Source organism: Equus przewalskii, chromosome 2, assembly GCF_037783145.1.
Source record: "Equus przewalskii isolate Varuska chromosome 2, EquPr2, whole genome shotgun sequence".
In the NCBI taxonomy this organism is placed as follows: domain Eukaryota; kingdom Metazoa; phylum Chordata; class Mammalia; order Perissodactyla; family Equidae; genus Equus; species Equus przewalskii.
Window position 1 is genome coordinate 21603202 of NC_091832.1, and position 13344 is coordinate 21616545.

The following is a 13344-nucleotide window of genomic DNA, read 5'->3' on the forward strand; positions in this document are numbered from 1 at the left end:
CTTTGATTCTGTAACAAACCGTTTAGATCTTGGTGATGTGTTGTTGTTCCTGCCTCTGGTCAGCAAGCCTTGGACTGGACGCTAGCAGTGATTTGTGCCCTTAGGCAATTGTAGGTTTCAGAGGAATGACTAGTTGGGAGTTCACCGGAAATTAGTCCTGCCTCTCTCTTATGCATGGTTTGTAAGCCTTCGCACTTCTAATCAGCTTGCTGATCCAGTAGTGTTTGTTACTTCCATTATCAAAACCTATTCATTTCTTTTATGCTTCTCTCGCCCACCTGTCACGCTATTGATGACAGGTGTTGAGTCACCTTGAGTTTAAAATCCTTTTGTGGTAGGCAGGAACGTGTTGGGTAAGACACATACACATGCACGCCATTCCATCTTGGGAGGCTAGAGAAGTTGCTGGCTATACTTTGTGATTTAGGCTTCATTTCGTAATCTCTTGAACATATCTCTGGCCCACACACCTCCTTTCTGTCCTTCCTACCCCCATCCCCCGACGCCGCTCCTTAAGATACAACTACAAAACAACTGGAAATAGGAATGGATGGAAGTGAGTGAGAAAGATGAAATGAAAGCCTTTCCTTGGGGGGCTGCACCTCAGTTTTGCAGCTGTGTGTGTGTCTATTTCCTGGTATTTTTCGGCATTGATGCTCAAACCATGCAATGCCAAACTCCCTATATGCTGGCTAGGGGTGGGGCTTGTCAACCTATGCCATTTGCCAGATGTGGATGACAGGTGCACATTTAGGACAGAAGATTTTGAATTACTTCTTCAGAACTCAATCACCCTCCTCATAATGTAGCCAAGATTTATATAATATAGGGAAATTGTGTAAGAGAGAAGAAACTGATGGAAAATTACTTTTTCTTCTGGAAGGGACATCAGTCATCTAGCCCCTGGATTCTAGAGTAGCCAGCACAATGCCTAGCACATAATAGGAGCTATGTAAATATTTGTTGAATGTATATATCAATTCAAGTCAGGAATTGCAAATGATTTTAGGGATCAGGGAGGTGACATTAAAATGTATATTGGATAGATTTTTAAGATAATAGTGGTGGGGACAGTAGCAAACTGGAGAGTGCGTGCCCTGCCTAAAGACAATCACGTTAAAATGTTTTAAAAACGTAGCTAGACAGAACGCTCAGGTTATTAGTTTACCTCTGACGGTCCAACCTCTTCTTTTCATAGATAAGAAAGTGTGTTTGGTCAAAGTCACAAAGCTATTAGTAGCAGAGCTGGAACTGAAACTCAGATCTTTTTTTCAGGTTAGTGCTCTTTCCATTCTTCCACATAGACGATTTACTGTTAGATTAGAAAATAATGCAATATAAAGTGTTTCAGTTTTACAGTAGATTCATTTCGTATCCCTTGCTGTGTTTTTATCCTGATAATTATAGGGTATGTCAAAGCTCAGGTTTAAGATTTATGGGCAGGGATGAGCAGTGAAAGACAAACTTGAAATTTCTGTTCCCCCTGATCTGTTGCATTCTCTAGCATTCCACATTTCCAGGAATCAATTATTAATTACTTGGCATATAATTTGTTCTCTTTCTGTCTTTCTAGGGGACTGGTTCTGCCTTTCTGGAAGGCCATGGAGAAGAGGCTGGGAGTCAAGCCAAGCGCTACTTCCCGGATTTTATCAGGATTTTGTTGGCAGACGTCCGTGAAGTGGTTGAGAGGCCTCTACCTGTTTTATACTTGCTTCTGCTTCAGTGCTCTGTGGTTGTCAACAGGTACCATTTTCTTTATGGATTTAAGATTAAAAAGAGCGCTTTTTGTGAGTCCTTCGGTTCATTTTAAAGACCAGTAAGAGGCAGAAAAGCAATCTGCTAATCAACAGAAATGATCATCCTTTTGGTGGGCACTTTGTTCGGTTTATTTGTTTTGGAACCAAAATTAAATTTGGGTTCTTTCTCATGGCGGAGAATTGGCACGATCATTTTGAGATTTGATGAAGGTGTAATGAAAAGAAACAGGTTTCAAAGTTGGATGGACCTTGGTTGTGGAGCTGAATGTTTTCACTAAATAACTATAAAAGCTCGAGCAAGTTACTTATTGTCCATAAGGAAGAATAAGACCTACCTCATAGCTTGATTTGAGAGAGAATGTAATTAAAGCGTGTAGTACAGCACTCTGAACATAGGTGCTTAGTAAATGGTATTTTGCTTCCTTTTCTTTCCTAATGGAATCTACACTTACAGGGAGAACGTGTTTCTTGCTTTTTCCATAGAAAGGGGTTATGCTGATAGATTTCCTAAAGTGTGCTTTCCTCCTAGAGATTATTTCACCAGGCTACAACCTCTTGCCAGGAAAGAGTGCCAAGAAGGCAACATTTCAAAGAATATCCTTTCTTTCTGTCTTGTTTCTTTCAGTTCTTTTGTTGACATTGTTCCTTGCAGAGTGTGGAATATGAGAAAACAGCAATTTGAGAAAGACTTCTGAGTATGCTGCCATTCTGGGCAGTGACCAAAAAGCTTTCTGTTGTAGGGACCACTGTCTGAGATAACTAATCAGCCTTCTGCTCCTATAATTACAAAGATTTCTGAAAGGAATTGGTGGTCACAATCTTGAGAATCAAGTAATTACTGTATTTAGCAATTTCAGTAACATCAGCTTTGGGGTTTTTGTTGTCTGGCACTGGTGGTTGATGACTGCATAATTATAGCAGTGGAAATTGCAGTTGACAGAAAGCTGACCTAAATGATTTTTACCCAGATGATGCTTTGCTGGGACAGCTAACTATTTCAGGCCAACATTTTATGTAAGATCATTTGAATTAAATAAGTAATTGATTTAGTACCATCAGAGAAGGAAAATCACATTTTTTGAAGTGGACCTACCACATACCAGACCCCTGGTTATAAACATCACATCTCTTATCTCATTTAATCCTCATGATAACCCTAGAACAGATAGTTTTATTCTCACTTTATAGATAAGGAAATTGAGGCCCAGAGAGGCAAAATGACTTGGCCAAGGTCACACAGCAAGAATCCGACAGAGCCAGGATTCTGAACCTAGGTTTGTTGACTCCAGTGCTCGTGCTCTTTATCTTCTGCTGCTCTACTTTCCAAACACAGGTGATCTTTTGGAGGACCAAAGATAGTTTTTTTTTTTTTTTTTAAAGATTGGCACCTGGGCTAACAATCGTTGCCAATCTTTTTTTTTTTTTCTGTTTTATCTCCCCAAACCCACCCTGTACACAGTTGTATATCTTAGTTGCCGGTCCTTCTAGTTGTGGGATGTGGGATGCCGCCTCAACGTGCCCTGAGGATCCAAACCCTGGGCCGCTGCAGCAGAGCATGCGAACTTAACCAGTTGGCCACGGAGCCGGCCCAGAAAGATAGTTTTTTACCTCGAACCGTGATAGGCAGCTTGTTATTTGAGGGATTCCAAGTACAGGGCAGGAAGAAGCGTTTCTGTATTTTCCAATCTAACACTTAGTTAACCATAGTACTATGGGCTCATTGGGCCGGTCTTAGTATCCCTTGACCTTGGGACTTCGAAACAGCACCTAGCGAGCAGATTGAGTATAAAGGTACAAAGGCGGTATTGTTAGGAGTGGTTCTAGTGGGGATTAGATTGTACCAGTTCCATTTTAGAAAAGTTTGGAGCTTTTACCATGGAAGAACCAAGAACCACGTGTGTTCAAACTGAGGGAACATGCAAGCAACACATGGCAGATGGATTTGTTATACATGTTAATTTATCAGAACTCTTTCGCATCGATTTTTCAAAAAACACCATATCCTAATAGAAAAAAATGAATAAAGGATCTAAACAGAGTACCATATGTAAGAAATTAAAATGACTTATAAACATTTAAAAAATATTAATTCTCATTACTAACCGGAGAACTGCAGATTAAAATGAGAAATCCTTTTTAATCTATCTTATTGATGAAGATTAGTGTAAAAACATCTAGTGCTGCCAAGGGGTAACGTGGTTGCCTTCATATTGTGCTGGGGAGTTTGAACAGAGAACTTTTTGGCATAAATATCAAGATCTTTAAAAAGTTCATGTCCTTGGGGCTGGCCCCGTGGCCGAGTGGTTAAGTTCGCGCGCTCCGCTGCAGGCAGCCCAGTGTTTCGTTAGTTCGAATCCTGGGCGCGGACATGGCACTGCTCATCAAACCACGCTGAGGCAGCGTCCCACATGCCACAACTAGAAGGACCCACAACGAAGAATACACAACTATGTACCGGGGGGCTTTGGGGAGAAAAAGGAAAAAATAAAATCTTTAAAAAAAAAAAAAAAAAAGTTCATGTCCTTTGATTTAGTAATACCCCTTTTAGGAATTTATCTCAAGGACACATTTAGATAGTTGTGAATGAGAGCCTTCATCAACGCTCATTTATTCTGTGTTGTAAAACATTGCTACAACCGCCCAACAACAGGAGGGTGGGGAAATGATGGCGTGTCCACATAGTGGAATATTATCCAACCTCAGAATTTATATTTTAGAAAAATAAATACATGGGGAAATGCTCCTATGTTAAGTGGTAACAGCAGGATATACAAATGCATATTCACTATGGTGCCAATTTTGTGAGAAGAAAAAAACATTTTTATATGGTAGAAAGTCTGAAACAAGATATTCAACTAAATATTTGTATATTTTTTGAGTAGTGGCATTATTATCTCTTTATTCATTATCTCTTTTTAGGCAGCTGGTCTACAAATTTTCTTGATTATGCAGTCTAATCCATAAAAAAATGGAGGATGTATCCCAATATATGTTTGTTTATATAACAAGTACCATTGTACTAATGCCTCATGTATATCAGATACCAAAACCAAAAATTTTAAAGGATTAACTAAAAAATAAATATAAATAGTTTTAATATTTCCTTTTCATACCCCAGTGATTTGTCTTGTGCACGTCTTGTAAGCAAACACTCTACTTTGGAGATCATTGCCTTAGGGAACTGGGAACTATTGGGAATTTTAAGTAGAAGAGTAAAAACTGGTAAATTTCCAGGTCATTTTTGCTGGAATATAGAAGAATGATAATGGTGGGGATGGGAGGTAGATGGAAAGGGGAGGGAGGGCAGGGCTAGAGGTAAGAATATCTGTTCGGAAGCTAATGAGATAGTCCAGAGAACATTGATGAGGTGTCTGTCTTCAAGGAACCTCTCTCTCAATGAAGAAAGTCATTTCACTCAATACAAATCGGTAGATGTAGTGCTAAATAAATGGGTAGGATTTAGGAGTTCTGTAGTAAGAGATAAAAGGAAGTTATTATTATTTTTTAATTGAGATATAATACTGTTTAATTCCAGAACACTTTCCTTACCTCCCCAAAGAAACCCCATACCTATTAGCAATTACACCCTATTCCTCCCTCCCCTTAACTTCTGGAAACCACTAATCTACTTTCTGACTTTGTGGATTTGCCTGTTCCAGACATTTCCTATAAATGGATTCATATAGTATGTGGCCTTTTATATCTGGTTTCTTTCACTTCGCATGTTTTCAAGGTTCATTCATGTTGTAGCATGAATCAGTACTTCATTCTTTTTCATGGCCGAATAATATTCCACTGTATGGCTATGCCACGTTTTATTTATTTACCTAGGAGTGGAATTGCTGAATCATATGGTAACTCTTTGTTTAACTTTTTGTTTTCTGCAGCAGCTGCACTATTTTACATTTCCACCAGCAATGTATGAAGGTTCTAATTTCTCCATGTCCTCACCAATGCTTGTTATTGTCTTTTTGATTACAGTAGAGGAGGTTATTGAAAGTTAGAAAAATCAAGGAAGGCTTCATGGAGGAAATGGAACTTGACTTGGGCCTAATAGATATCTAGTTTGCAGATAGACAAACTGACATGGCAAGAAACAAGGACTGGTGAAACAACCAGATGGGTACAGATCATTCATTTATTCATTTTTTTAAACTTACTTATTCATTCAATAAATATTTGTTGAGCCAGGCATGTTCTCTGTGAGTGAGCTCTAGCCAGGTTGCTGCCTTAGTCTTCCCAGTCTGCGAAGCTTTCTGAAAGAGCAGATCACAGTTGCTGTCTCCATTGTCCCACCTCTGTCCTCTTCTGAACCCAGCAAGGTCTGGCTTCTGCCTAAACCTTGGCTTTTGCCAGGGTGACCAGTGACCTCCCTAACTGGACACCTTTACTTCTCACCTTCCTTAACGTCTCTGTTGCATTTGACCCCTTTGACTCCTGCTTTCTTGATGCCCTTTCCTCAGCTGCCTTAAGTTACACCGTGCTTTTCTTTGTTCTCCTTCTCGTCAATGCATTGAGCTTTCAAATTATTCTTCCCACATTCCCTTCTCAGCTTGTCCCTTAAATGTTTTGTTCTTAAGGTTCTGTTTCTACCCTTTCTTGTCTGACTCTTCTGTACTCTCCCTGGGCAATCTCATTCGTTTCCGTAGTTGTGACCTCTGTGCTCACTACTCCCAAATCTATAACTGTTCATTCTCTTCTCTCCAGACCACATAGCCACTGTATGTCACACATCTCCAACTGGATGTCTCACAACTACCTCTGACTTAATATATCAAAACTGAACCCATGATCTTTTACCCCTCTTCCTCCTCCTTTATTCCCTATAACCGGGAAAAGACCACCTCCACTTGTATTCTGAGGTAGAAACCCCTGAGTCATTCTGTACTCTTTTCTCTCCTCCACATCCGAATCGCTGTTGATAGAGTGCCATCTCATGTTTCCACGCAGAGAGCTCCGTTCCTCTGCACGTGCACTTACCGTTTCTGCCTCTGTATTCTGATTCACGTAAACATGAGCTCCCTTCTGATGCTCTCCCCGAAGCCCCTGGTTTGAACTTGTCCTTTAATTTCTCATGGTGTCTATGTCTCTCCCTATTATTGTATCGTATTATACCGTATATGGCTTTGGGCTTTGTGAGGAGAGATTCAGAGTAGGTTTTGCTCCAGAGTGTGGTCCTTAGTCTTCAGTCGAGGCCTTTCTGGTGTCTGCTTGTCTGTGGTGTTAATGTGATTTCTTCGTTCTGGTAGAGCTGGAATTCCAAATGCTCCTACCTCCTACCCCCAGCACTGCTTGACCTCTAGTGATTCTGTTTCCCTCTCAGCCCTGTAGCATCTGCTATTGAATAAACCTCAGGTGGTCTCGCCCTGTGCCTTTACATCCCAGCTGTCAGCCACAGACTGCCAGGGGACCCTCCAAGTGGACGTCTGGGGCCCCCTCTTTTCACAGCTCCTTCCTCTCCAGTGTCTCGCCGCTCAAATTCTAGCCAAACTCAGATCTCTGCTTCTTGGGCTCAGTGAGACCCCCTTGTTCTGTTTGGGTTCCCTCTGTGTGCCGTGGTTGGGAAGTTGTCCCTTAACAGAGAACTGGGCAATTGTGGGGCTCGCTTCAAGTCTCCCTTCTCTTAGGGACTACAGCCTTGCTCGGCCTGTTACCTCCTGACTGAAAACGTTGTTTCATATATTCTATCCAGTTTTATAGTTATGTGTGGTAGATAGTGAATCTAGTACCAGTTACTCCACCATTGCTGGGAGCAGAAGTCTACTATGATTACTTGCTTATGTATCTGCTTCATGAAATTGTCTTACTCATAGTTCCATACCTAGCATCTAGCACATGGTAGGAGGCAATAAAGGTTTGTTAGGTTAACCTAAAGATAATACTGGAGGGGCTGGCCCCATGGCCGAGTGGTTAAGCTCGTGCGCCCTGCTTCGGCGGCCCAGGGTTTCGCTGGTTCGGATCCTGGGTGCGGACATGGCACCGCTCATCAAGCCATGCTGAGGCAGCGTCCCACATGCCACAACTAGAAGGACCCCCAACTAAAATATACAACTATGTACTGGGGGGATTTGGGGGGAAAAAGCAGGCAAAAAAAGAAGATTGGCAACAGTTGTTAGCTTTAAAAAGAAAAAAAGATAATACTGGAAATAGCACCACTCTGGAGAATACGTATTAAGGAGAATCATTCTTTCCTACTCTATTTTTCAATCTTGGCCCATTAAGTGGGCACTTCATTTCCCAGGAGGGAACAATATTTGGAAGGTAATTTTTGCTCTCTTTTCCACTTTTTCTCTGAATGAATGGGAGAGTGATTTTTCTGTTTGGTGAGATTGGGAAAGAATCCCGTTGTGTGAAATGGCTGGTCTTCAGGATTTGCATGCATTCTCTCCCCGCTATGCTCTAACTGGCCTGCCCATGTCAGGACAGCCTGCGTTTGTCCAACTGAGTAAGTTTAATTCAGTACAGGAAAGTATTAGATTGAGATTGTACATCTAAGCTATGTTCTCCAGTCACCTTATCACTTATTATAAAGATGGTATTTTGATCTCCATCTATGCTAACTGCCATGTTTTATTTTTTAATTAGTCCCAAACTCTGGGTGGGAGAGATTAATTATCACTCTCAACCACCACAGAGACTGCAGGTGGGACAAAGACAGCTCCTGGCTTAGCAAGAGGTCTTTTTCCCCGCTAGTTGCCGTTCTTTCTGTTCTCGTAACTGCTTGCATTTGCCCCTGGCAGACAGAAGGCACCTGAACTCTTTTCCTCCCTTGCTCCTACCCTTTGGTGGTACTCTGAGAGCTGTAGCCCCTGTTGCACCAGTCAGACCAAAAGGGATCTTTTTCCTTTAAGAGAATAATATATTTTGAACATGCATCAGTCTTATCTTCAGGAGAAAAGCACTTTCAGGAGACTTTTTAGGTGGTGTTATATCTCTGTTCTTCTTGCATCTGCTGGGCACCTAATTTAAGGTGAATGACTAATGGAATACATCTCACCGCGATGAGCCTTCAGCAGGAACTTTCTCCTGCCAAACTGTCCTATATTCTTAACTACATTGCAGTACAGGAAGGTAATAAATTATTAATCCTAAATCTGTCTCCTCAGATTGTAGGATAATGACTTGAGTACATGGCAGCCGGGGGAAGGTAAAGTTTTCTGGCTGTTAACACGAACCCTGAAAGCTGCTTGATTCTAAAATTCAGCTAGTATTGAGCAAGTCTGTGGGATCTTGTTATATCACAGTTTAATTGACCTAAGTAAGACCAATCAGAACCCTCTAAAGTTAGGCTGCTCCAAGTGAAATGAAGTAATTGTCTCTTGCTTAAATACTCTTCAGTAAAACAATCATCTAAGTCCTTCTCTCTGTTTGAGAAGACTGAAGTTTTGTCTTTTTGCTTGTCTTTTTGTCTTTAGAAACATTTTGCAAACACAAACTTATTTCCTAACTTGTGTGACACAGTGAAGAGGGATAAAAAAATGGCGTAATTGGGCAGTAAATCCAGTTCCATTTAAAAGCTGTCTTAAATTGACTCTCCTCAGGAATTCCTCAAGGGAGGAAATAATAAGATAGCAGAAGAGTTTATAAAAACAAAATAACAATTGCAGGGCCAAAGCAAGGCCTTTTGGCTTATTTTGGAGATTGTGTAAAAATCTTACTAATTGGAACAGCTTCCAATTCAAGGCATTATGTGGAATTGGCAGGAACATGAGCAAGAACTGTGTGTCTAGTTAGTGTTTGGACATCTGTTCTCAGGTGAGTAGTACTGAAGAGTTTGGGTCAAAACGCATAGCTCTTGGGGCTGGCCCCATGGCCTAGTGGTTGAATTTGGTGTGTTCCACTTCAGCAGCCCAGGATTGTAGGTTCAGATCCCAGGCGTGGACCTACACCACTCATTGGCCATGCTGTGGCAACGACCCACATATAAAATAGAGGAAGATTGGCAACAGATGTTAGCTCAAGGCTAATCTTCCTCAGGAAAAAAAAAAAAGCATAGCTGTTGCTTTCAGGGCCTGCCTTTTGAACTTTCTTTCTGATCCTTCATCCAAGAACTTCCTTAAGCAAAGTCAGCCCATGTGGCTAAGGTCCTTTGGCCACTTTTGATTCCAGACAGTACAAGATAAGTTTTAGAGAGATGTTGTAAGATGGTCTTGACCACCTACCTATTCTTCAACTGAGCAAAAGACAGGCGGCAGAGTGGCCAAGAGCATGAGCATGGACTTGGGAGTCAGACAAGCATGAATTTGAGTCCTGGTTCTGTTATGTGCTGGGTAGTGTTACTGAAACCCATCTTCCCTCAGGTTCCTCATCTACAAAATGGGAATAATAGTACCTCTCATGGGATTGTTGTGAGGATGAAATAAAACATTCATGCAAAGTTCTTAGCCTATTCCCAGGTGCATAAATAACAGTTCAGCAGATATTAGCAATAGTCATTATAATATGATAACATAAAATCTTGTTTGGTTAAACTCTTGACTAATCCCAAGATGACCCAGTAAACAGTAGGTTTGAGGTCTCTGCTAGCTTCTTTTTGTTTTCTTTTGGTGAGGAAGATTGGCCCTGAGCCAACATCTGTTGCCAATCTTCCTCTTTTTGCTGGAGCTAACATTGGTGCTAGTCTTCCTCCATTTTATGTGTGGGACACCACCACAGTATGGCTTGATGAGTGGTGTGTAGGTCCACACCCAGGATCGAACCTGTGAACCCCAGGCCACCAAAGTGGAGTGTGCGAACTTAACCACTGTGCCACCGGGCTAGCCCTGCTGCTGACTTCTTAAATCTCTGTCCAGTGGGACCTCAATCCCCACATTTTTGAAAGTATAACATAGGCAGCTGGCGTTTCTGCATTGTCAGGAAAAGTAGGCCTTCATTCATATAGCTTTACAGCTTTACAGCCCTGAGGTTGGTTGAAGCCCATGACAGGGAGAGCTGTATTGTGCCTTTTCCATTATTGTAACCTGCCACTAAGGAGCATGACTGGCTGCTTGTTTCCTCCTTCAGCCAAGGATATTTCTCCTCTGAAAGAGGACTCTGTTCTGCTGCCATGACACCACCTGGCCCTCAGCCCCAATTCAGTTCCCCCGACACTGATGGTGTGCCCATGCTTGGCAAGGCCTGTTGCTAGGCCAGGTAGGTTCTGTCTTTTGGTCAGGACAGTGTTTTGACTGGGGCTGATTCAATAGCACTTTTGGATTTTGTGCAGAAGTAGCTTACAGAGTTAGTCCCTTCCTTCCTTCTAAATGTCTTTATTGGGTGCCTACTATCCTAGGTATCAGACGTGCAGTATTGATTAAGACAGACATGATCTCTGCTTTCATGGATCTTACGGTCCATTGCTTCCTCTGCCATTCTAGGGACCAGAAATTCTCTCTGAGAGGGATGATGTTATTGGTGTTAAGATTCCCTTCAAAGAGGCTGAGGTCTCCCTTGGGTTCCAAGGTAATTCACTGACAACAGAGGCCCAGTCTTCCTTGCAGAATCCCAGGAATGTAGGAGACTAGGCAATTTAATGTCTGAAGCTGGGCTCAAAAGAATAACTTCGGCTCAGAATTATTTAGGTGAAGCCCCTGTCTACAATACAGTCTGTCTCCAGCTTTCCTTTAATCCAGCCCACTCTCTCCACCACCGATAACCCGTATCCCTGAATGAGCAATGAGGTGGTTATCTGGAGGTGGAAAAAGTACTACAGCTGCAGCCTTTGCCCCCAGTTTGGAAGTGTGTGTCCTCTGGAGATTTCATGGGTATTAGATATACCCAGCCAGTCACCTCTTAAAAGTCTTTTCTGTATCAGGGTGCTCCTGCCTTTTTGGTATCAGGTTTGTTACTCAGGCCCTCAGGTGAGCAGTTCCACAGCTTAGCATCATGCAAGACTCAAATTATATAAATCCTGAATTTCTCTGGTCAATCACAAAAGGAAACTGTAAAATACCCTAAGATAAGAAGGAATTATGCGTGTCCCTGAATCTTGAGTTAGCCATCACAGATGCTGTCCTAGGAGAAACAAAAGCAGAGAAGAATTTTGGCCAAGGCCTATCTGAAACTCCACCAACTGCAGACTCTGTCCCCAAAGATGGGTGCCCGGTGCGGCTTACCCCAATTCCCCTTTTTAAACTCTCTCAGCAAATGACAGGATTTTTAGGAATGCTCTCTTTCTTCCAACTGGTGTAACATTTTGCTTTGATTCTAATCCAGCAACACATTTGAGTTTGTTTGAAATAAATGTGTGCTCATGGATTCTCTCAATTTTAGATAATGAGAGGAATACGTAGTGTTATCAGACCTGGGAGATGGGGAGTTTATATTGATTGGATTTTACTTCTGTACTCTAATTTCAGATGCAGGTTTAAAATTTTAAAAGAACTGCCATCCTGCCTATTAAGAAATGGCTCCTCTGATTTTTTGCATACAGCTCAGTGTATATTGTTCTTAACTGAGGGCAACCTGAGTCAGCTGGAGGCTTGTGGAAGTGGGCTGGGTAGAATGAGTGAGTCTTAATCAGAATACATTCTTCTCCTGTACAGAGAAGCTGGAGACAGATTCCATTTCCGCAAGTTGAGTAATCTGCATCCTGCTTGGTCAGTCTGTGGCTTTTGGCCTGAGGCAAAACAGCCCCAAGTGCTCAAGTGGCGCCAAGCTTCTCTTCTACCTGTGCGTTCTGCCTCGTCAGTCTCTAACTGCTTGGTTTTCAAAATCTCTCTCAGCTCTGCTCTCCAGAATATGCTTACACGCTGCACCCTGACATTTCTCACAGTGTGCTTGTCAAATAATGGGGTGAATTTTCCTGTTACCCTTTCTGCGAAAGGTGAAAGGGAGGGCTTGGCCTCTAAGTTCGGGTAAGCAGACTTTGGGCAGGGTTATTTGCCCAGGATGGTCACAGCAGAAGCAAGAGTTTTCTGGCCTTTCCATGGAGACTTTCGCTGACAAGCATACCTTCCTTACCTTTCCCAAGCTGTTTTGATTGAGCTGTTTCGCCTCCACTCTTTCATATTTCACGTGGGGGTTGCTGCCTTGGCAGCATGGCTGCCTCTGTTAGTGAGGAGGAAGAGGTGAAGAGTGAAGGCCCTTTGTGTATGATGTGTTTTCAAGGGTTTTCCTGTGTGCCTCCAGGAGTGTGTGTCTGTATGTGTATGTATGTATGTGACACACACACACACATTACTGAAACACACTTGGATATCCTTTTTGCCCTGCCTGGAATTAATGTTGCTTATGACGCAGCAGAGAAATAGTGCCGTTTTACAGATGAGGGTAAGGAAAGGGCAGTTTCTTTGTGGCCAGAGAGAGTCCATACTAGATAATTTGGTGGTGAGGAATTTTGACCATTTTGCCCCAATTTTTATTTCTGTCAATAGAATGTGTGAATTATAGTCAACTTGAAATGGAGGCATGAGAGAAAGATACATATAAGCACGTCATAAAAATGAAGTCTGTTAAAAGCCACACATCTGCAGTAAATAAACCAAACAATTCCAAGTTATCTGAATGTCAGTCTGTATTATGTAGATGACCTTAACTAGAGCACATGTTTCTAGTATTTGTGATCCCTGGCTCTTTGCATGTCTTATCTTATATTTAGTGCCTTAAA

The 13344-nt window shown here is 42.0% G+C and overlaps 1 protein-coding gene across 10 annotated transcripts in view; it reads left to right on the forward strand.

Annotated features, from left to right (window-relative positions):
* Positions 1-13344, forward strand: part of KIAA0319L (KIAA0319 like) — a 90343-nt gene that overhangs the window by 1596 nt on the left and 75403 nt on the right. For 6 of the 10 annotated variants that reach the window (XM_008533354.2, XM_070610348.1, XM_070610346.1 and 3 more), the window contains 2 exons: positions 1199-1275; positions 1574-1743. In XM_008533354.2, the coding sequence (XP_008531576.2) occupies positions 1602-1743 (142 nt within the window). In that variant the 5' untranslated portion in view covers positions 1199-1275; positions 1574-1601. Of the gene's footprint in view, positions 1-1196; positions 1276-1573; positions 1744-13344 lie in introns of those variants that run through there. The other 4 variants (XM_008533357.2, XM_008533350.2, XM_008533356.2 and 1 more) reach the window with 2 other exon arrangements.